The sequence below is a fragment of the Mytilus edulis genome, chromosome 7, assembly GCF_963676685.1.
Source record: "Mytilus edulis chromosome 7, xbMytEdul2.2, whole genome shotgun sequence".
Taxonomy (NCBI): Eukaryota; Metazoa; Mollusca; class Bivalvia; order Mytilida; family Mytilidae; genus Mytilus; species Mytilus edulis.
The window spans coordinates 84,842,524-84,866,322 of record NC_092350.1 but is presented as its reverse complement, the minus strand read 5'-3'; the positions used below and the strand labels follow the sequence as shown (position 1 = coordinate 84,866,322).

The 23,799-nt window shown below is 33.4% G+C and overlaps 1 protein-coding gene across 1 annotated transcript in view; it reads left to right on the top strand.

Moving 5' to 3' along the window:
* The window catches only part of LOC139483464 (uncharacterized), a 52,741-nt gene extending 29,259 nt beyond the window's left edge, over window positions 1-23,482 (top strand). The window contains exons 7-14 of the mRNA XM_071267485.1: window positions 3,832-4,368; window positions 5,514-5,620; window positions 12,372-12,825; window positions 14,767-15,545; window positions 17,098-17,128; window positions 18,279-18,547; window positions 21,397-21,424; window positions 22,983-23,482. Coding sequence (XP_071123586.1) covers window positions 3,832-4,368; window positions 5,514-5,620; window positions 12,372-12,825; window positions 14,767-15,545; window positions 17,098-17,128; window positions 18,279-18,547; window positions 21,397-21,424; window positions 22,983-23,380 — 2,603 coding nt within the window. The 3' untranslated portion in view covers window positions 23,381-23,482. The remainder of the gene's footprint in view (window positions 1-3,831; window positions 4,369-5,513; window positions 5,621-12,371; window positions 12,826-14,766; window positions 15,546-17,097; window positions 17,129-18,278; window positions 18,548-21,396; window positions 21,425-22,982) is intronic.
* Window positions 23,483-23,799: the final 317 nt, after the last annotated feature.

Genomic DNA, 23,799 nt, shown 5'->3' with positions numbered 1-23,799 from the left:
GTACTTCAGTGGTTGTCATTTGTTTATGTGTTACATATTTTTTTTTTTTTATATATAAATAAGGCCGTTCGTTTTCTCATTTGAATTGCTTTACATTGTCTTATCGGGGCCTTTTATAGCTGACTATGCGGTATGGGCTTTGCTCATTGTTGAAGGCCGTTCATGTATAGTTGTTAATGTCTGTGTCATTTTGGTCTCTTGTGGACAGTTGTCTCATTGGTAATCATATCACATCTTCTTTTTTATATTGACCTGTTAGTCCCTCATAATCATCAAACTGTCCGTCTTATGCTTGCCATTGCACCCATCTGAAATTACAGCACAAAACTTTAATAATACTAATGACATAATATTTACATATGCATCTCGACATGATATTATTATTCAGTATCTGTTCTAGGAGTTATGTCAGCGCAAATTCTCTTTCAAATTTTAATACACAGTTTGAGTTTACTGTTTTTAAGACGTTTTTTGTTTGGTAAGGAATTGGGGGTGGGGGTGGGGTGCTTTTGTTTATGTATTGTCATTTTTGAGTTAGATACATTTATTAGTTATGTACAATCAATTGAGGAAATCATTCATGCAAGCCATTTATATCTAAGACATTTTTGCATGTGCAGTTATAATTGATATTCAATACCAATCAAAATATAGCTTTATTTGACATCATTTTTCAACGCGTCTTTTTACAATCAAAATTTAAATTGCTAAATTGCAAATATTTTTACTCTAAGTGAGAGGTTAATTGTTGTCGAGCCTGCAACTTTTGTTGCAGAATGCTCGACATAGGGATAGTGATCCGGCGGCAGCTACGGTGGCAGCGGCGTTAGCTAACTTCTTAAAAGCTTTATATTTTAGAAGGTAGAAGACCTGGATGCTTCATACTTTGTATATAGATGCCTCATGTTACAAACTTTCCATCAGTCACATGTCCAATGTCCTTGACCTCATTTTCATGGTTCAGTGACTACTTGAAAAAAAAGTTAAGATTTTTTGTAATGTTAAATTCTCTCTTATTATACATGTGTTATAAGTAATTGGATAACTATATTTGGTATGTGCGTACCTTGCAAGGTCCTCATGCCCCTCAGACAGTTTTCACTTGACCTCGACCTCAATTTATGGATCAGTGAACTAGGTTAAGTTTTGGTGGTCAAGTCCATATCTCAGATACTATAAGCAATAGGTCTAGTATATTCAGTGTATAGAAGGACTGTAAGGTGTACATGTCCAACTGGCAGGTGTCATCTGACCTTGACCTCATTTTCATGGTTCAGTGGTTATAGTTAAGTTTTTGTGTTTTTGTCTGTTTTTCTTATACTATATGCAATAGGTCTTCTAAATTTGATGTATGGAATGATTGTAAGGTGTACATGTCTAGCTGACAGGTGTCATCTGACCTTGACCTCATTTTCATGGTTCAGTGGTCAAAGTTAAGTTTTTGTGTTTTGGTCTGTTTTTCTTTTACTATATGCAATAGGTCTTCTAAATTTGGTGTATGGAATGATTGTAAGGTGTACATGTCTAGCTGACAGGTGTCATCTGACCTTGACCTCATTTTCATGGTTCAGTGGTCAAAGTTAAGTTTTTGAGTTTTGGTCTATTTTTCCAATACTTTATGCATTAGGCCAACTATATTTGGTGTATGGAAATATTTTATGATCTATATGTCTGTTTCGCAGGTTTTATTAAACCTTGACCTCATTTTCACGGTTTATTGCTCAGTGTTAAGTTCTTGTGTTTTTGTCTGTTTTTCTGAATTTATAAGCAATAAGTCAACTATATTTGTTGTATTGAAGAATTGTTGGCTGTACATGTCAGCCTGGCATGGTTCATCTGACCTTGACCTCATTTTCATGGTTCATTGATCAATGTTTTGTTTTCTTGGTTAATGTTGAGTTTATGTGACAGTTGTAATAAAGCTTTATATTTGGTCTATCAACATAATATCTATGATTAGTAAAGAAGGCGAGACGTTTCAGAGTGTGCACTCTTGTTATATTTTATAGTGTGTGTTTCTATGTTAGGATGATACACTATTGTTCTTTATAAAAGTGAAAGTCGGTACCTATTAGATTGTTTAAACCATGAGTTCCAAATGGTGAAGTTGAAATCATCCCTTCGTAAAGTTTAAGGACGCAATCACAAGTTGGTTGACTGTTATGGAATAACCGCTTCACAGATAATATCGGACATGTTCCTTATGTCGAAACTACAATACCCTTACCTTTACACGAATGTGACCTACCGAATTAGACTTTTTACTGGATTTGTAATAACATAATAAACACGACGGGTGCCACATGTGGAGCAGGATCTGCTAACCCTTCAGAAGCATCCGATATCACCTCAGTTTATGGTGGGGTTCGTATTGCTTAGTCTTTAGTTTTCTATGTTTTGTTATATGTACTATTATTTGTCTCTTTGTCTTTTTATTTTTGGTCATGGCGTTGTCAGTTTGTTTTCGATATATGAGTGTGACTGTCCCTCTGGTATTTTTAGTCCCGCTGCAAGTCTTTCTGATGTTCAGTAGTTGTCTTTGTTGATGTGGTTCTTAACTGTTTATCGTTTCTTGTGATATATATATATATCCTTTGATTACCTCCCTCACACTTCTTGAAAATTATGCATACAGAAATGATGATTGTCTTGAGATGATCAGCTGTAAAAAAAAGTTATTAGTTACTATTGATTAATATTAATTTTAACCATGACTGTATGTCATTTTATATTTTGATATTTAATGAGGTATTTAAATGAGTAATTATTGTTGCAAACTCCATTAGAAATTTGAATTGAGATTATTTTTGAAATGAGGTAAAGGGGAGGTAAAATAAAATTGGGAGGGAGATACACATTTGTTGGTGGGGTGGTACAATTTTGCTCATTTTAGATTTCAGAAATTAAAATGAAAATTTCTTCATTAATTTTTTTTAAGGAGATTAATATCCAACATCCTAGTGTATTGCTCAAAAGCAAAATAAAATAATTTCATTAGACCATATTTATTCTGTGTCAGAAACCTAAGCTGTGTCAACTTTTCAATCACAACCCAAATTCAGAGCTGTATCAAGCTCGAATGTTGTGTCTATACTTTTCCCAACTGTTCAGGGTTCGACCTCTGTGGTTTTATAAAGCTGCGCCCTGCGAATCATCTGGGTAATATATATATATATATATATTATTGACCTATCATGGTTTACTTTTATAAATTGTTATTTGGATGGAAAGTTGTCTCATTGGCACTCACACCAAATCTTCCTATATCTAGACCGTTGGTTTTCCTGTTTGAATAGTTTAACAGTTGTCAATGTTAAGACCCTGTATAGCTTGCTGTTTGGTGTGATTGAAGGCTCTGTGTCGAAGTTCGTACTTTGACCTTAACGTGCTATGATAGTTTACTTTTAACATTTGTGACATGGAAGGGGAGTTGTATCTTTGTCACTCATACCACATCTTCCTACTTCTATTGTACATATTTTCAGTCTGGGTTAGGAATATACACATAGAATGTTATCACCCTCTAATGTACAATGCCATAGAAGCGCATCATATAGAACACCGTATAGGGGATTATTTTAGCGGGTGTAAAATATCGCGGTTGACATCTAAAAAGGTATACAAAATATTTAGGCAGTAATTATTTTGGCGGATTAAAAACTTTTATCAATTTTATTGCATGTGCGCTTTTTAATTGGCGGAATTTATTTTGGCGATTTTGTTCTATCTGCGAAAATAAGCGAAAATGTACACACCGCGAAAATCACCCGCTTTAAGTTAAGCATTTATTTTAACTTTTTATACTAGAATTCTTTTTTGTTCTTCTTATAGGAAGTTATAACGCCATGGATGTTGTTTACAATAAGGTTTTAATGACTTCAAGAGACGAGAAGGGAACAAATTCAAGTGAAAAGTTAGACCAACATCAAGCATCAGGAAGTAAAGACGATAACATGGGTAATCCAGGTGTCCTACAGCAATCACAAGCTATGGCATTGCCTCTGCCATCAAACACATCAGATACTATCTCTAACCAACCCCCATCAGCCATACCTTTATCACCGGAAACATCCTCCAGTGTGCCTCTATCACGACAGCAGTTGAAACAGAAAATGAAAGCAAAGATGACTATAGATGAAATCAGAAGAAAAATGGAAAAAGTCTTAAAGAGTGGAAAGTACAAGATGAAAGTTGGAAGACTCATCTTCTGGGATTTTGGTGGACAGTATGTTTATTATACAACACACCAGACCTTCATGACCTATAGAGCTTTGTTTCTTGTTGTTTTTGATGGAAGCAAAGGATTACATGAGCAGGTTCCTGATGTCTTGTGCTTTCCAGGGCAGCATATGACTCCAACCCCAGCAGGTATTATTATGAAACTATTCATTTTATTAATCAACTTTGTACTTGTTTGGCTCTATAAATATTTTGATATGAGCGTCACTGATGAGTCTTATGTAGACGAAACGCGCGTCTGGCGTACTAAATTATAATCCTGGTACCTTTGATAACTATTTACACCACTGGGTCGATGCCACTGCTGGTGGACGTTTCGTCCCCGAAGGTATCACCAGCCCAGTAGTCAACACCTCGGTGTTGACATGAATATTAATGATGTGGTCATTTTTATAAATTTCCTGTTTACTAAACTTTGAATTTTTTAAAAACTAAGGCTTTTCTTATCCCAGACATAGATTACCTTAGCCGTATTTGGCACAACTTTTTGGAATTTTGGATCCTCAATGCTCTTCAACTTTGTACTTGTTTGGCTCTATAAATATTTTGATATGAGCGTCACTGATTAGTCTTATGTAGACGAAACGCGCGTCTGGCGTACTAAATTATAATCCTGGTACCTTTGATAACTATTATTAATATAAACATATAACACGTTCAAGACTTACAAATCATTAAAACATGAACTTTGTTGTTAACTGATCATACGAATTCTAAATTCATCGATTGAACCAGAGGGTGTAAGTAAGAGGATGGAAATCAATGATGAAACATGCTGACAGACGGAAGCTTTTATACAAAATGAAAAATCCAGAGAGAAACAGGTGTTTGGAATCGTGATCTTTAATATATTTCAATCAAATGGGGTTCGCAAGGTATTGAATGAATGAATGAATGAATCTTTATTGCATTAGCAACAACATTGCTTTAGCATAAAACTCGGTCAAATTAAATATTCAAAATTCCATTGATGGTTTTTTGGAATTAATCCATGATTCATTGGAAAATAACATATTGTTAACTTGGTGATATGGGCAGTGATCAAAATTGAATGCATAGTGACATTGAGTCAGAGAACTCACTTTGAAATGGCAATAACCTTTAAAAATAAAAGAACATTTTATGTATTTAGTTACAGACAAAAAACACAAGGAATTACTAGAAACCAATATCGATATTGCAAACTCAACATGCTCAAGCCAGCTATTTAACCCGAATAACCATATAAATGGACGTTAGAGATGTATTGTATTGATATGATGTTTTATTTTCAGTATTCTTACAACACTGGGTCAACTGTATCCTTACCTATTGTAAGGCAGTATATACAGGCATTCCAAAGATCTTGTTTGTTGCTACCCATAAAGACAAAGTAACAACGGTAAGTAATCTAATTTGAGCTGATTTAAGGCATACATTAGATAATTGAAGATGGTATAAAGACATTCTGCCCAGCATTTATCTACACAAACAAAATTGTCACATGATCGATGATAAAGAAAATTAGAGCTGTCAATCAAACTCTTTCATTTAATGTATACTTATAATTTAGTTTTAGATGGGCTATGGTGACCGTGTACTAATATCCTGTCAATACTGAGTTGTGAGGTACCAATTATTGAAATTACAATAGGAAAACTAAACCTTAACTTACTAGATAGAGTGAGTTAAGGTTAAGTTGTTCTATTATAGTGATAAAACAATACTTCCGGTCGAATATCGGTGGCTAAGTTACTTCAGGTTTTTAAATATTCGTAATTTGACCCATTCTATTAATGGTTAAATCACAGTTCTTTGACAGTTATTTCTTTGAATCGTCCGTTCAGGTTGGTCTTTAGACCTTATGTATAACCAATTCATAATGTTAAGTCTTCAATTAGTGGCCGTCCTTAAGCAGTGCTTGGCTTTAGTCCACAGTGAAGTTGCTTGACTTTGTCAATGTCATCCTTTACCAGTCATAACTTAATGTAAATTACTTATCACTAGAAGTCTTTAGAAAATGATTTATTTGCACTTCCAGAGCACATTGGCATATATAACTGCCGATATTCTCGGCATTTGGTCCAGTGTCAGTTTTTATAAGAATAAAGTGCTCTCAATACTCCATGATTGTCCCATTTCAAATGGCATGGAGTCGTACCTGAATCAACAGAATGTGAAGTACGAGAGAGCCGAACCAAGGAGGAAGACCAGGCCCGTAGCCAGGAATTTCCAAGGGGGGTTCGTTGGACTCACAACAGAACATTGACTTTAACAGTGCTCATTTGTTTTCAAGGGGGAGTGGGGTTTGACTTTTAATTGGATTCAATGGAAACAAGCGCTATATAGGTGGTAAAAGGATAATCCCTCGACCTGAATATCAGAAGCGTTAAGATATTTTATTCAGACAATATTTACGTAATTGATCTTCGTTACATTGTTGATCTCTTTAGTTTTTATAAATATTATAGTTGGTTTTTGAAATGGAAAAAAAAAATTGCTCGTCAGCTTCCTTAACAGATAGTTGGGAAACTGATTTTAAACAATGTCCACGCAGACACAACTACCCCATTGAAATTGTTAGCTGAAGGATATACAATATTTGGCAAAAATATCACACTTTTCATGAAGTAAATGCACTCCGTAACCCTTAAAATATTCGGCGATTAAACGATTGACAGTGAATTGAAAGCACATGGAAACGTAAAAGGGTAAGTATCATGACTTTTACGGAATGAAGTTTTACATTACAAAACTTGAGATAGGCCAAGAAACGCCATATGTCACCAATGCCATCTGGAAGTTCGAGTGAATGCAAGTCCCCTAAGGTGTATTGAAGTACACTTTGTTCGAAAGATCAACAACTTGATCCCTTAAAAAAATGCATAATGTTTCATTAGTTTTAAACAGTTGCATTTATCCGCAATGACAATGAAACTGAACTTTGTTAAGTGGTGGATTAATGAACAGTTCTACAGAATGAACAGACGTTGGCGAAACTATGTATTGGTGATGTAGTAGCACAAGAAACGAAGTATAACCCGTCTTGTCTCGTTGTTGTTTATATGGAGAGAGCAAAGAAGATACAAACAGAGGACGAAAGCAGATGTACTCAGAAGGAAAATATTATTAAAGAAATTACTAGTACATTAGCTGATCTGGTTACATACATCTTTAAAACTCAACGAAATTCTGATTAGTCAGTGGTGTTCCGATTAGCAGACGTCATGGCAAACCTTTACGACAAAGATTGACATAACTCGAATCTTCTTCTGCAAATGTACACACTACATGCTCTACGCCCTTAATATGAAGTCGTTGCAGAAGATGCTAGTACTTGAGATGTCCTTTTGATGTAAGGAAAAGATATAGGACCAGCAATTACGTTTGCCTGTAATTACAATGACACCATATGCATATGAAAAGACGACCGAAATGATTGCTGATAATAAAATACCAAGAAGACAACATTTTCGGGATCCTTAGTCTCTGAATATATTAATGACAGTATACCTCCTTTGTTACAGTTGGTGAACAATTATAGCGCATGGACCTGATAATACATCGCATTTGACTACGTTTCTTCAATTTTCGACTTAGATCTGTCTATTACTGTTTAATTGCCATGCAAACCCCCCAGAAGGTGGATTATTACTCTTTGCATAAATCAGGAAGAGACAGCTTATAGACACATTACATAGAAATATCGACTCAACTAGCCGCCTTTATTTGGTTGCAAAGTATTAACCAAAACTGAGATCGACAACATAGGCAACAACCCCATTTCAACAACATCAAAATCATATTTCATGGGACTGGAATCTCTATTTGCAACATCTGATGACAGAATATGTTGACGTAAGAAGGGATCAGATGATATTATCAAGTAAACCCAAATTTAAAAAGGTACATGAACTCCCTAATGCTCATCAGCATAATTATCTTAAAACAAAACCAGAACCACTTATTATGTTCGAAGATGGTACTGCCATTCTTAACTACGACTATATATCCGTGAGTTTACAGAATGAGTATGAGTGATCCTTGTAACCACGAGCAAGCAGATACAAGAACTTTGGTTCATAACAAAAGTGTTACTTGGAGGGTTTTAAGTCGACACTGATAATCAGCTCAGCTCAGCTTTATTCAAGACACTACAAACTGAAAAACTTTGGGTCGCATTTAGAAAAGCAAAAAAAAACATGCGATATGTTTTTGATTTACGAAAATGATCTTCTTATTGGTCCTTAATGTATGTTTTTGCCATTTTCTACGCTTTAACTGGATGCGACACTTGTCGTGTATTTGGTAAGATGTAGGCATAACAGACGTGAGAACTATTTGAGGATGTAACCGAGGTGTTTGAGCGATTGAATAAAAAACCTACATTCGTCAGTGAAGCTGATATAGAGTTGAGAAAGGCATTTATTGTAGGCATGTACGACTGAAACACAACATTATTTGCCATTATTGAATCTTGGCTTGATTTGATGGTATGCCAAACAAAGACAGTATGGCATAATTCCGCCTACCACAGCTGCATTGCTTGAGCACACCAAATGAGCTGCATATCAAGTTGGTTAATCATGGGGAACGTCAGTCACACAAGAACATCGCCTGTCTTGTCTGAGCGATTGGCATGGATAATCGACATTTTTACATCAAATTCTTACCACTATTATTCATCTTGATTGTATGAACTTTTACAACCCTAACCGGAAGTGGTGATTTTTTTTTACAATGACTGTGTGTTTGACATATGTTCAGGTCATTTTGTTGTATTAGACGTAGTTGTCATGACCTTTATTTCATTCAAAAGGTGTCGAATTGTTATCAAATTAAAAACATTTTGCAAAATGATGTCAATTTTATATTCAAGATAGCCATCATGAAAAAATACAGAAACATGTTAGCTACTCCTCTGATATAATAAAGTACACCATAAAGAACGTATGTGCCAAATCCTATGATTGTATCACCCTTTGCATGATTTTGTCAAATTCGATACTAATCCGCCCCACTAAATATGTTGTTTCGTTAAATATCATATGTTTTTGCCTTTAGAAGTTGGACTCATGAATCCTTAATTGTTTTAAATGAACAACCAATAAATGGTTCACTGTCATTTTGCTCGCCCTTATTTAGTTTTTATTAGCTCACCTGGCCCGAAGGGCCAAGTGAGCTTTTCCCATCACTTTGCGTCCGGCGTCCGGCGTCCGTCGTCCGTCGTCCGTCGTCGTCGTCCGTCGTCGTTAACTTTTACAAAAATCTTCTCCTCTGAAACTAATGGGCCAAATTAAACCAAACTTGGCCACAATCATCATTGGGGTATGTAGTTTAAAAAATGTGTGGCGTGACCCGGCCAACCAACCAAGATGGCCGCCATGGCTAAAAATAGAACATAGGGGTAAAATGCATTTTTTGGCTTGTAACTCAAAAACCAAAGCATTTAGAGCAAATCTGACATGGGGTAAAATTGTTTAGCAGGTCAAGATCTATCTGCCCTGAAATTTTCAGATGAATCGGACAACCCGTTGTTGGGTTGCTGCCCCTGAATTGATAATTTTAAGGAAATTTTGCTGTTTTTGGTTATTATCTTGAATATTATTATAGATAGAGATAAACTGTAAACAGCAATAATGTTCAGCAAAGTAAGATTTACAAATAAGTCAACATGACCGAAATGGTCAGTTGACCCCTTTAGGAGTTATTGCCCTTTTTAGTCCATTTTTAACCATTTTTCGTAAATCTTAGGTATCTTTTACAAAAATCTTCTCCTCTGAAACTACTGGGAGAAATTAATCCAAACTTGGCCACAATCATCATTGGGGTATGTAGTTTAAAAAATGTGTGGCGTGACCCGGCCAACCAACCAAGATGGCCGCCATGGCTAAAAATAGAACATAGGGGTAAAATGCAGTTTTTGGCTTATAACTCAAAATCAAAGCATTTAGAGCAAATCTGACAGGGTAAAATTGTTTACCAGGTCAAGATCTATCTGCCCTGAAATTTTCAGATGAATCGGACATTCTGTTGTTGGGTTACTGCCCCTGAAATGGTAATTTTAAGGAAATTTGGCTGTTTTTGGTTATTATCTTGAATATTATTATAGATAGAGATAAACTGTAAACAGCAATAATGTTCAGCAAAGTAAGATCTACAAATAAGTCAACATGACCAAAATGGTCAGTTGACCACTTTAGGAGTTATTGCCCTTTATAGTCAATTTTTAACCATTTTTCGTAAATCTTAGTAATCTTTTAGAAAAATCTTCTCCTCTGAAACTACTGGGCCAAATTTAACCAAACTTAGCCATAATTGTGGTATCTAGTTAAAAAAATGTGTCCAGTAACTCGGTCAACAAACCAAGATGGCCGCCATGGCTAAAAATAGAACATGGGGGTAAAATGCAGTTTTTGGCTTATAACTCAAAAACCAAAGCATTAAGAGCAAATCTGACAGGAAGTAAAATTGTTGATCAGGTCACGATCTATCTGCCCTGGAATTTTCAGATGAATCGGATAATCGGTTGTTAGGTTGCTGCCCCTGAATTGGTAATTTTGAGGAAATTTTGCTGTTTTTTTTGTTATCTTGAACATTATTATAGATAGAGATAAACTGTTAACAGCAATAATGTACAGCAAAGTAAGAACTAAAAATAAGTCACTATGACCAAAATAGTCAATTGACCCCCTAAGGAGTTATTGCCCTTCATAGTCAATTTTTAACAATTTTGTTAAAATTTGAAGATTTTCAATAACATTTTCCACAGAAAGTACTGTTATAGATAGAGATAATTGTAAGCAGCAAGAATGTTTAGTAAAGTAAGATCTACAAACACCAGAGATGGGTCCGATTACTTTCAATGTAATTGATTAAATTACAATTACTTTGTCATTTGTACGATTAAATTAAATTAATGATTACATCATTTCTGAAAGTGTCTGATTAAATTAATGATTACATTGGCAAAGTAATCATGATTACATCTGATTACAATGAATTTAAAAAAAAAACATTTTGTATGATGTGAATGAATAAACGTTTAATATAACTATAGCATTTTTTAGAAAGTATTTTGTTTGCTATATTATAAAATGATAACTTCAAACTTCATCTATTTAATAAACCACACAAGTTCACTTCATACATACATGAAATTGTGTCACTGGTTATGACCCATTGCACTTTATCATCATTGATCTCTGAATCATTTTGACTTCAATTGAATATAGCTTTATAAAAAGAGTTTGTTGTTTGTCTTCTGACCTATTCTAGATTTTAATTTATATTTGTTTCAAGGTACTGTTTATGCAAGTTAAAATATGGACGAAATAAAGTTACCAGTTTAATCAAATTGTAAACAAAATACAAGTACTAAAAATCATTGCATTTTACATGTCCAGTCCAGATACATACAAAAATTTGCTTATTTTAAACAAGATATTTGTCCAACTTTTAATTAATTTTGTGCTAATTAGATAAATGATCACATGTCTGATTTATCTTTAACCATTTATATTGTCCTACAGCTATACTCAATTGGTAATTGCAATAAAAACAAACCTTAATTGGTTTCCTACCTGTCAATTCAAAGTTGACAAAAATCACAACATTAACAAAAGATTATAATTAAGGGTTAAAGAAAAGTATTACTTGAATATAACATTTATTATCAAATATATATATGTACATTTTTTTCATTGTAATCAGAATGTAATCATAAAGTAATCAGGATTACAGGGTATTTTGAAAAGTAATTGATTAAATTAAATTACATGTAATCAGATTTTTGGCTGATTAATGATTACAATGATTACTTGAAAAATTGTAATCAATTACAGCTGATTAACGATTACAATTACAATTACCCCAAGTCTGACAAACACATCACCATCACCAAAACACAATTTTGTCATGAATCCATCTGTGTCCATTGTTTAATATTCACAAAGACCAAGGTGAGCGACACAGGCTCTTTAGAGCCTCTAGTTCAATTGTTTAGGAATATTAAACATGTCTTAGATCATCAACTTTTTATTTTGGATTAATGGATTCAGTGATAAATTAGTTTTAAAGGAACTGAGTCAGTGCATACATTGCATTTCACCATATAATCTTATTACTCTCTGTACTTCTGTATTTCTTAATAGGAGGATATTGAAACACGGCGTGCCGAGTTATATAACGGAGTAGAAGAGTTATTTAAAGATCATGAAGGACGAGAACATCTGGTCATCGACAATCAAATATTTGTTAATGCAACAGACAACACAGACCCAGAGATCGATGTCCTTAAGAAAGCAATCACAGATCTTACCTTTCAACATCCATGTTGGGGAGAGTCAATGCCCAATGCATCTGTTCCCCTTGAACTTGAGATTGCTAACCTGGTTGTAAAGGGGAAACAAGTATTGTCATTGAGAGAAGTTGAAGAATTGAATTCCATCAGCAAGGTGTCTGTCTTATCAAATGAAGAGCTGAGAGATTTTCTACAATTTCACCACTCACTGGGGAAATTAGTCTATTTTGATACCCCACAGTTGAAAGGTTATGTGATCATCAGTCCGCTGCTTCTGGTCGAAGTGATGAGATCCTTTGTTACAGGTATTATATGATATACTATCAACTTGTATATTCTCCCTGGCCATCAAACACAGTCAGGTATATGCTAATAATCTCATTATTTTACATTGTCATATCGCGGCCTTTTATAGCTGACTATTCGGTATGGGCTTTGCTCATTGTTGAAGGCCGTACGGTTACCTATAGTTGTTAATGTCTGTGTCATTTTGGTCTCTTGTGGACATTTGTCTCCTTGGCAATCATACCACATCTTCTTTTTTATAATTAGGCTAGATGATTGTCAAAACAATTCAAAAGACTTTCAAAACTAAAAATTTGAAGTTCTAAAACTTTCTAGAAAAATTCTCAAATACAGACTCATAAATCAACCAATTATAATACTGGATAGGATGTTTGAAGGTGTACAAATGAAAGTTTTAAGATAAAAGGCCTTACATATATACAATCACAGATACAAAAGGCAGTGAAACAAAGACTAAATCACCTGACAATTGCCATTTCTTGATGTCAAAAATGTTCTTCTCTGAAACTACTAAAACAGTTGCAACCAAATGTTCATTGGAGTATCTTTTCTAAAGAGTTTGTGCTTGTATCGCTGCTGTCAGTCATTCAAATGGCTGCAAAATAATACATAAGGTTAACATGTATTAATGGTCTCAATATCTTTACGTATGATAGATAGGGAAAATAGAAGTAGGTCAAACATGATCAGAACATTAAGATCTTCCTACTTTCTGCCTTTATCTTAATGATCAGGTCATCCCTGTAGTTTGTAGAAGAAAACATTGCATATTACCATATTTTTTTTATCAATATGAGATCTCGAATATATTTATTGAACCAAAAAAATTAAAAACTTCAATAAAGTCATTAATTGTAGTATCAAGTTTGACTCGAACCCCAAATTTAGTCAAACTAAATACACGAACATTGATATTTGACATTTTGTCTGCTTAGTACGCATCAAGAGTATGCGTTATGACTAGAACGCTCCGAGTCAGAATATGATATCCAGCTAGATTGACAAGTCTTTCTGTTGACTGTAAACGTTTCAATTCTGTTATAACAAAAAGTACAGAAACACTAAAAAAAAATATCCACCCAATTCGAAAATTAAAAACGAATCTCAAATATCATTGATAAATCATGAAAGTGCTTTTTTGAACTAAAAAGTTAAATAACAAAAGTACTGAACTTCGGAAAGTCTTTTATTTTAAATGTCAAAATCAAAAGCTGAAACACATCAGACGAATCGAATACAGTCATATTCCTAACAGTTGCATAAAATTTCATTATATTGTCAACAATGTATTCTTTTTACTTTTAATGCAATCTGTTATGTTTGTTAATTTGTAGATCTGTTTAGTATCCCTTGTTCACCTCTTTTCTCACTATTTGTTGTTCGTTAACCTATACAAAACATCATCGTAATGTATGTAAACCTCTTAGCAAAACTTAAACAAATTAGACCAAAGTCATTATCAGTGTCATTAGAGTATATATTTTTTTAAAACGGGTTTAAAGATTGAACATAGGGACGAAATGCAAGCTTTGTTTATTGTAATGAAAATGAAATGAGAGAAAATATGACAGTGCCAAACATTATCAAAAGGTTGATATCTTGTAATAAGCTATTCTGTAAAAACTGTCAGACGTCGTTTTATAGGAGTGAGTGTCCTTACATGGCAAATGATACCGGTCTTTTGTTTTAAATCTTTGCCTATTTAGTTAAAAAATATGAAGAAAGATGGAAACAAAAAAAAAAGCCGACATTATCAGCAAGACAAGATTTACAAATTAGTCACATGTATGTCCTGACATCAATAGTAAACTCTTTTTGGAGGTCACAGAATTATTTCCTTCAAATAATTTTTTTCTTTTTGTGTTTTGAGCTTGTTTTTTATCATAAGATCTGTTTAAAAAAATTTTCAATTTGTACTTTGTTTGAATTTTACTTTATAGATATTGCCTTCTGGCCAAAGAAAGGTCTTATAAGAAATACTTTCGAAAGGATGTCAGGAAGTGGAATAATACAAAGAAAAGATCTGTATCTTATTTGGGAACAAAAGCATTTCAATAAGATATCCCCCTACAAAGAGTTCATATTTGATATGCTTATCCACCTTGATATTCTATCAGAGCAGCGTAGGTATGATACTAATACAGGAAGTCGGTTACCAGTGGAAAACTTCTTTGTTCCCTGTATGCTCACTCAAAGAAATGACACAAGCTTCATGACCCATGAATGTACCTCAGACAAAGCCATCAGTCTAGCTTTTGTTTTCAAAGGAACAATAATACCACCAGCCTTACCAAATCGTCTCATTAGCGCATGTCTAAGTATGTGGACCGTGAAGACATATGAAGGAAAACAACTCCTGTTTTCAGGGTTCATTGGATTATCATTCGATAAAGCACATGATATTGTTGTATGTGTTGAAGGCAACAAGATATTGCTTTACATAGTCCACGAAACCTCCAATGGACTGATTGTACCAGATATAGCCACTGGTATCAAGGAATGCATGTATACAACATTGGAGAGAATCTCAGAATTCTATAAGTCCACAATCCAGGCCACATCTATCAGCCAAAAACTACCCTTCCACATTGAATATGCATGCTCCAGGTTAGAATGCCATATAACTGAAGAGGCAGCATTCACAACTGATGAATGGATCTGTAATAAACATCAGATTGTACATACTAAAGACAAGTGGAATATTTGGAATCAAGATCAGGTAAATTAGAACTATTAAGTTGAAAGTATATAATAAATTCTTGAATCAACTCATAGAGTGCTGACTTGTGGTTTGATTATGCAATCTCTAAAAATAGAAAACAACGTGTTAAATAAAATAAAATTACAAACATGCAAGCTAAATTCCTGTGTGACTGATCTTACAAGAATATTTGCGTGTTACATACCTCACAAGGGAACATAACAAAAGTACAAGCTTTTCTCCGTATGTCAATAATGAATTCTGGGATTGAAAAATATTGTGAGCATTACCATGATTACTAGTTACAGGGTTAAAGACGTATTCACAAAGTTGCAAAACGTAGCAATTATAATGTTTGTTTTACATTAGGGTCTACCAATGCAAGTCATAGGTCTGTTTTTATTTTGAACCATAATATGTTTTGTTGAATAAAATAGGATTTGAGGTTAAATGCCAATGATACAGTAATTACAAATCTAACCAAACTATTTCGAGAACGCACCATGCAGACCAACAAAATACAGGTGTCTATGCAATATGTATAATTATCTTAGTTACACCAAGTCTACAACGTTGTGTAAAAAGTAAAGAAGGAATCAAAATGGGTAACATTAACCAAGACTAAGGTGTATAAGTCCCCCACACAATATGTAGGTATCTGTATGACTGGTGCTCCAATTTAAATAATTGGAAGGCTAAACAACGATTCAGTTGAAGAGCAGTGAACAACAAGTATTCCATAAAGTTTTGCGTAGGAGCAAACAAAAACTTTAAAAGGAAGTTGTCAGCACACTATGTTTATAATTTCAATTGTTTTTTATGACCGTTTTGATTGTAAATAGCTTTGATAAGGAGTAGGTTTTTTTTAGGAGTACATGATTAGTGATTGTTTACTGAGTTGACAATAACAGCTGTACATATAATATATATGTTACATGCCATTGTTTGGCTCATAATGGATAGGTAACCCTCACATTATAAACAATAGGACTAATCATTGTTTATTATCATCCTGAAACAAATTTGCAATAGTTGTAAACATGTAAAATCAAATAGACAGGCAATGCTAACAATTTTACCATCACTTAAGTGCCAGTCTTTGTAAGAATCAGGCAATTCAGGTAAAAATTAAAACATGATATTAAAGAAAAAACCCACCGAGTTAATCATACTATTTAATACTAACCATCATCCTGAGTTAAAAAGTATTAGTCTTTTGTTTGTGTGTGTCTGGTAATATCAAATAACTTGGTTAGACAATTGGTTAAAATGATAGCAAATTACAGAGTTATCTCCCCTTATTCGTTAATTTCTAGTGCATTTCAACAAAATTGTATCTTCTTTTACCAGAGAAGAAAACAGAAATGAATGTTATTTTTGTGCATAACTACATATTATGAACTAAAATCAATGTCAATTTGGGTGGGTTTTTTTTGTCATGTTTTCACCACTGCCTAATTCTTAGGCAGACTGGCACTTAACTATGAATAACTCAAGTCTTAACCTCATACTGTTGTATCCATTGTTTTTTGTAAATACTAATTTTTGTATCCACCAATATTTTTTTCAGGCAAAAGAAGAATGTGAAATAAACTGTCAAGGTAAATAGTACATAATAAGTATTTACTGATGTATACAATATTGTAAATAGTTTTTATACGTCCTTTTACGGGACGTAGTATGTCATATCGTTATCTGTCGTCAACATGTTGGACCAGAACTCAAAAACGCTTTAGTCAATATTGCATGAAACGTTATTGAATTGTTTATAGCTATTGACGTCCCTTTCAATCTTTTAATATTTTCCTTTTCCGAGTTATGGGGTTTTATTCATAAAAAAGTGGGATTTTTCAGTTTTAGGACAATAACTCAAAAAAACTTTCATTAATTTGCAAAAAAAACTTTGATGAATTGTTTATATCTATTGATGTTTGCAAACAATATTAAGGCATCTGCAGCAGAATTAAATACACTGACCCCTCAGTCGAGTATCCTACACAGATAGGACAACCAGTGTCTCCTATTTCATGGGTATACGGGTCATACATTAATACTTTTTGTGTATTGATCCACAGGTAGAACAACCAGTGTCTCGTATTTCATGGGTATCTGGGTCATACATTAATACTTTTTGTGTATTTGCTCCACAGATAGAACAACCAGTGTCTTGTATTTCATGGATATCCAGGTCATACATTAATACTTTTTGTGTATTTGCTCCACAGATAGAACAACCAGTGTCTCGTATTTCATGGGTATCCGGGTCATACATTACTACTTTTTGTGTATTTGATCCACAGATAGAACAACCAGTGTCTCGTATTTCATGGGTATCCGGGTCATACATTACTACTTTTTGTGTATTTGATCCACAGATAGAACAACCAGTGTCTCGTATTTCATGAGTATCCGGGTCATACATTAATACTTGTTTGTGTATTTGCTCCACAGATAGGACAACCAGTGTCTCGTATTTCATGGGTATCCGGGTCATACATTACTACTTTTTGTGTATTTGATCCACAGATAGAACAACCAGTGTCTCGTATTTCATGGGTATCCGGGTCATACATTAATACGTTTTGTGTATTTGCTCCACAGATAGGACAACCAGTGTCTACTTTTTCATTGGTATTCAGGTTAAACATTCATACTTGCTGTGTATTTGTAAAAGATCATAAGTAATATACTTGTTACAGTAAGAGTTGTTTTACTGTATTTGCATTTTGAAGCAATTTTATTCAAATTTAGGTTTACGAGAAGATGCCTTGAATCAAATTCCAAGTGATATTGAACTTCAACGATTTTCATCACGATGTGAGGAAACCGTAATACGAGAGTTGGCTATACATCTTGGTATGACTTTGCACGAATGGGAAAAACTTAGATCTGATTATGAATTCGTCGACATTGTAAAGTATAGAGTACTGGTCCTTTGGAGAGAAAAGTATTCAGGAAGATTCATTAACATAGCAAAAGCTTTACAAGATATGGATTTGACTACTCACACACTGTGTCAGGTAAACTATTAAAATATACTGCACTTATCAAATTATGTAATGTCAAATAATACTATTCGCATTACAAATTTTTGCTATAAGGAATAGGTTTTTTGTTCGATGTTTTCTTTGTTTTAAAACAATATTTCAACACTTTCTGGGTTTTTGTATATGGGTTGGTTACATGTATTAAATGTCTTGCATAAGATATTGTTTGCAAATTTATCAGAACAAGTTTCACTATTGAGGTGTGTGCCCAACTATTTTTTATCAATTAGTGTGGAATTAATGAAAAAAGTATACAAATTTACCTTAAATATTGTATATTACCTTGACGTGTCCTTAATTTTGTAATTTTTTTGGTAATAAAATTGTCACTGTTAATTTATCGTTACACCTTTTAGAATGCACACCAACATGAAATTAACATTTTAAATAATGAACACAAAAAATTAAAAAATATATTTATTTTGATTAAAACAATTAAAATATTTGACTTTTCTCTGTAGTATTATTCTATTTCCCAAATCAGAATGAGTATTCTTCCGACAAATTTATCGAAAGGGACTTCAGATTTGCATTTTGTCTGTCCATCCGTCAGTCAGGCAAATTAGTTTTCCACACCCTTTATTCATTCTGAAAGATATTGATTTGTCATGTTTGATATTTGGTATATATAGTTTTATCATGACCAGTTACGTATCAAGTTTAAATTTTGTTGCAGTCCGCTGATTTGTTTTGCAGAGTTATGGTCCTTATTGTCCTTAAGGATGTTGGCTTCTCATGTTTTGGAATTTTTGTCAGATTTTTGAAATCCTCTGGTTTTATCAATTTGAATGCCTTAAAAAAAATGCCCATAGACCCCATTTATAGTACATATTATCATTTCTGTACTTTCTTCTAAACATCCGACGTTCAGTGCATTATTAAATATGTGTATGACCACTTGCGTTTCCCTTGCATCATTTGAAAGGAAAACAGATTATTTATTTTGTAAATCATAGATTAAAGTTTATGATCACTGATATGAAATAGAAGTTTTATGTAAAATTGGTTTCTTAAGAGAGTTCCTTAAGTTCTTTTGATTGGTTGGAATAAAAATGTGATATAAGACATATAAAAGCACTTTGATCAATAGATTAAGGTCAAGTTACAGTAAATAGGCTACACCATATTAGATTTTAGCGAGATATATTTATGTATTACTGAACAATTATTACACCAGGGTTTTCGATATCACAAACTAGTCAAAACATTTACTAAATTTTATCATCGGTACAAGGACATATTTTCTAAATATAACTCAACATGCAGACATCTTAAACGTTCAGGTATTTCACATTCAATCTTTTATGGGAATATTATCTACAAAACACAACAATGTCAGTATTCGCCTCAACAGGTAATAAAACCTTTAAACAGACTTATTAAGAAGGGATATAGTTACGATACTGTTGTCAGGTCATTAAAGATTGCATATTTTGGCTTTAATATTGATTAACTTAGAGGGTCATTGGAATCAAACACATTTATTCGAAAACCAGTTGTTGGCATGACACGGGTTATGTTCTTCTCATATATTTTATGATTGTATAATACTAAACTACTAACGGGACTTCGGACTAGGACTTCTCTTAAAGTTTTACTGTGCGTATTATGTGTGTTTGTTTTTACTACATTGGCTAGAGGTATAGAAGGAGGGTTGAAAGCTCTGGCCTTTGTTAGTCTTCTTAGTTTCTTCAAAAGGGATAGATATTTGTTCCGAAGCACATACAATCTCTTAAAAAACTATGTTGACGTGTTGGTACATGAATTTCTGTTTAAATGATATAACATAATCATGGGGTCACCGAATTATAAAGGAATATTCTATATAAAAAAAACAAAAAACGTCAAAATAAGCATAACGTTATCGCTTTATAGGCCTTTAAAAACATTGTTTTTTTGCGTTTTTTCACGACTAACTGAATAACGGATTGGTAAATAAAGGCAACAGAAGTATACCACTGTTCGAAACTCATTGAGAAAATCGATAGAGATAAAAACAAATCCGTGATACAAACTTAAATTGAGGGAAACGTAACAAACATAAGAGGCCAACAACGACACAACAGAAACACAACATTAAAATATAACACACACAGAAACTAACTATAATATAATAATGGCCATTTTCCTTACTTGGAACAGAACAGTTTAAGAAAAAAAGGCGGGTGGAACCTGGTTTGGTGGCATGCCAAACCTCCTGCTTGTATGTCAATGTTAAATATAGCATTGAAATGACAACGTTACATGACAGGACTACCGTACAAATAAATGGGATGAATGCATTATTTTTCGATTTTTAGTTATAGTTCAGCAAGTCAAGGATGTATGCAAAAGTATATAACATTCTGTGACATAGCCCATTTACTGTTCCTTGATCTTAAAATTAAAGATCACTGACTAATAATAAAATATATTTGTTTTGAGAATTGTTTCTGTTGTGGTCCCTTGCTAAACATGCTAAAGTTAATGAAACTTGCGCAGAGACAACATATGAAACAGTAAGTCGGCTAAAGTCCAAAGTTCAAGATCATTGTTACAAAAATGAATATTTGGAGTAATGAGTGTGAATGTCAATTTAGTATCTTCTGCGTCTCTTTTAGAAGATATTGGTTTCCTGGAAAATTATTAATGAAAAATAAGATATGACATATATGTGCGGCATTTATTTTTATACTATCTTAGTAAACTAGTAACGGTCTTGATCATTAAATATCATTAACAAGTAAGTTGGGGTAAAATTTTACAACGTTAAGACACAGACAAAAACCATACCATACCGAACCTGTTGTTCATTTCTGTATAAAATACAACATATTTTGTAGGTAAAAAGAATCAGAAAAGGTCATTGTGGTATGTATTTAGAAAATATCTGGTTATGATTATCATTGAAGCCTAGATATGATTTAATCTTGATACTGTGATGACAACTATTAATACATACATTTATACATTGATAAATATGTGGACCGGCTTCTGTTTTATAAATAAAGTGTTCCCTGAAATGTAACAAATAACATGCATTATATATGATATGCAACCAGTACATTTCATTCATTGATCTGTTACCAGTACCTTGTATTCGTTGATTTGTAACAAGTACCTGGCATTAGTTGAGTTGTAACTTTAACATTGCATTCGTTGATTTGTAACCAATACCTTGTATTAGTTGATATGTAACCAATACCTTGTATTCGTTGATATGTAACCAATACCTTGTATTCGTTGATATGTAACCAATACCTTGTATTCGTTAACCTGTAACACGTAGGATGTAATGTTTGATTATGAACTGTTTGCATGCATTCTATGGTCTGTAACCAGTAACATGAATTCTCAGATCTTAGATAAGTCGGAAATAAACTGACAAAACTGAGGCTGAAAGGTAGACAGACAAACAGACACACATGAACATAGAACACTATTTGATGACCTTCACAAACCGTACTGTAAACGGGGGTGATATCGGATTCTCTGAAAGGGAAAGCACATATGGCATTATTTGTGTTGATCATATTAATAAACACTCGTTTATAAGTCTAATTCGGTATGTCACATTCTGTAAAAGTGGATTGCTGTCATGACTTTATGAACATATCTGTTATCATTTGTGAAACGGATATTCCATAACGGACAAGCAACTAGTGATGCAGTCCGTACAACTTGCAAAGAAATGACTTTAACTTTCCCACATGGACCTTTTGGTTTAATAGATTTCTTATGAGCAGTAACCCTCTATAAAAGAAATCATGATGAGATTTACAAAGTAAAATAACAACAATACCGAACTCTACGAAAATATCCTGGAATATATATAATGTTTTCAGTATTGACAGTAACATGCATTATTTGACCCGTAACCAGTACAATGCAATCTATGATCTATAACCTGTTATATGCATTCCTTGGTTTTACCTATAACATGTATTCTTTGATCTTTATCCAGAAACAGGCATTCTTTTTGTAACATTAAATGCATCCTTTAATTTAAGAGAACTTCAGCACACAGATATTACTTAATCGACTCTTACGGATATTGTTTTAACCTTGCAATGGTCACCTTTGTGATAATAAGATAGATACAATTCATCTCGTGTAACATCAAATTGAAACTTAGTACACATGCTCATTATGATCTAAACCTAAAAACTATAATTAAAACAAAAAGATTCTAATTTTATAGTACACTGCACATTTAAATGTAATGATAATAAATACAGTTTGGCATAAAGTGGTTGGCATTTCAACTTAAGACTACTAGTAATTATGCATATTCATTGTGGAGTGAACTTAAAATTATATGCGGAATTACAATTTTAACCCTGATTTCAAGGTTCAATGAGTACGGAATATGATAGTGCCAGATGGCAGTGGGTCTTAATAATAAATACCATTGTAATTGTTTTTACAGTTATCAATGAAGAATACATGGATTTAATACCAACAGATGAAATATTAGATAGACTGGCACATGTAATAGGTGTTGTATCCTTCCAACTGGGTATAGAATTAGGATTACCAATAACATCAATAGATATTATACAGTACAACAATGGACGGGATTTAGTAGCACAATGTAAAGATATATTATTTCAATGGAGAGAAGACCAGAGAGTCCGGCCAACTATACGTGTTCTGGTCCAAGCTCTGGTAAATGTTGATAAAGGTGCTAAATGTTTGGAGGAAATCATTAAAACAGTTGGAGTGAAGAAACACACCCAACCTGAAGAAGTTGAAGAGGAAAAGGAAAAGGAAGGAAAAGTTAAAACTCTAATGAAAAAACTGAATCCTTTTCAGAAGAAGAAATAAGAAAGATGTTTCAGTTCGTATTTGTTTTTATTAATATTGTAACCATGTTTTTACGCCATATATATATAGGCTGTGTGTTAATCTTGGGGAACCGTTTTTATAGTGCCTAGTGTGGTCTCGGGGGGGGGGGGGGGGGGGGGGGGCACTTCCTATGTAATGACTGGTAGGGATGAGCCGCTGAAATAGGTCACTATTTCATGCTTCATGATATATGAAAAGGGTGAGAAATTCAGATTAAATATATCAATAGGTTGATATTATCACTTGCTGGATATATATTATAAGTATCTGAAACTAATAAAATGTTCGTATTTATTTTTGATGCGGTTAAACCTCAGTCGTAAATGCATCAGCTATTTGTCAAACCAATTAAACTCTATTTATTCAATGTGGTATTTCCACTGAGGTTAGATATATAT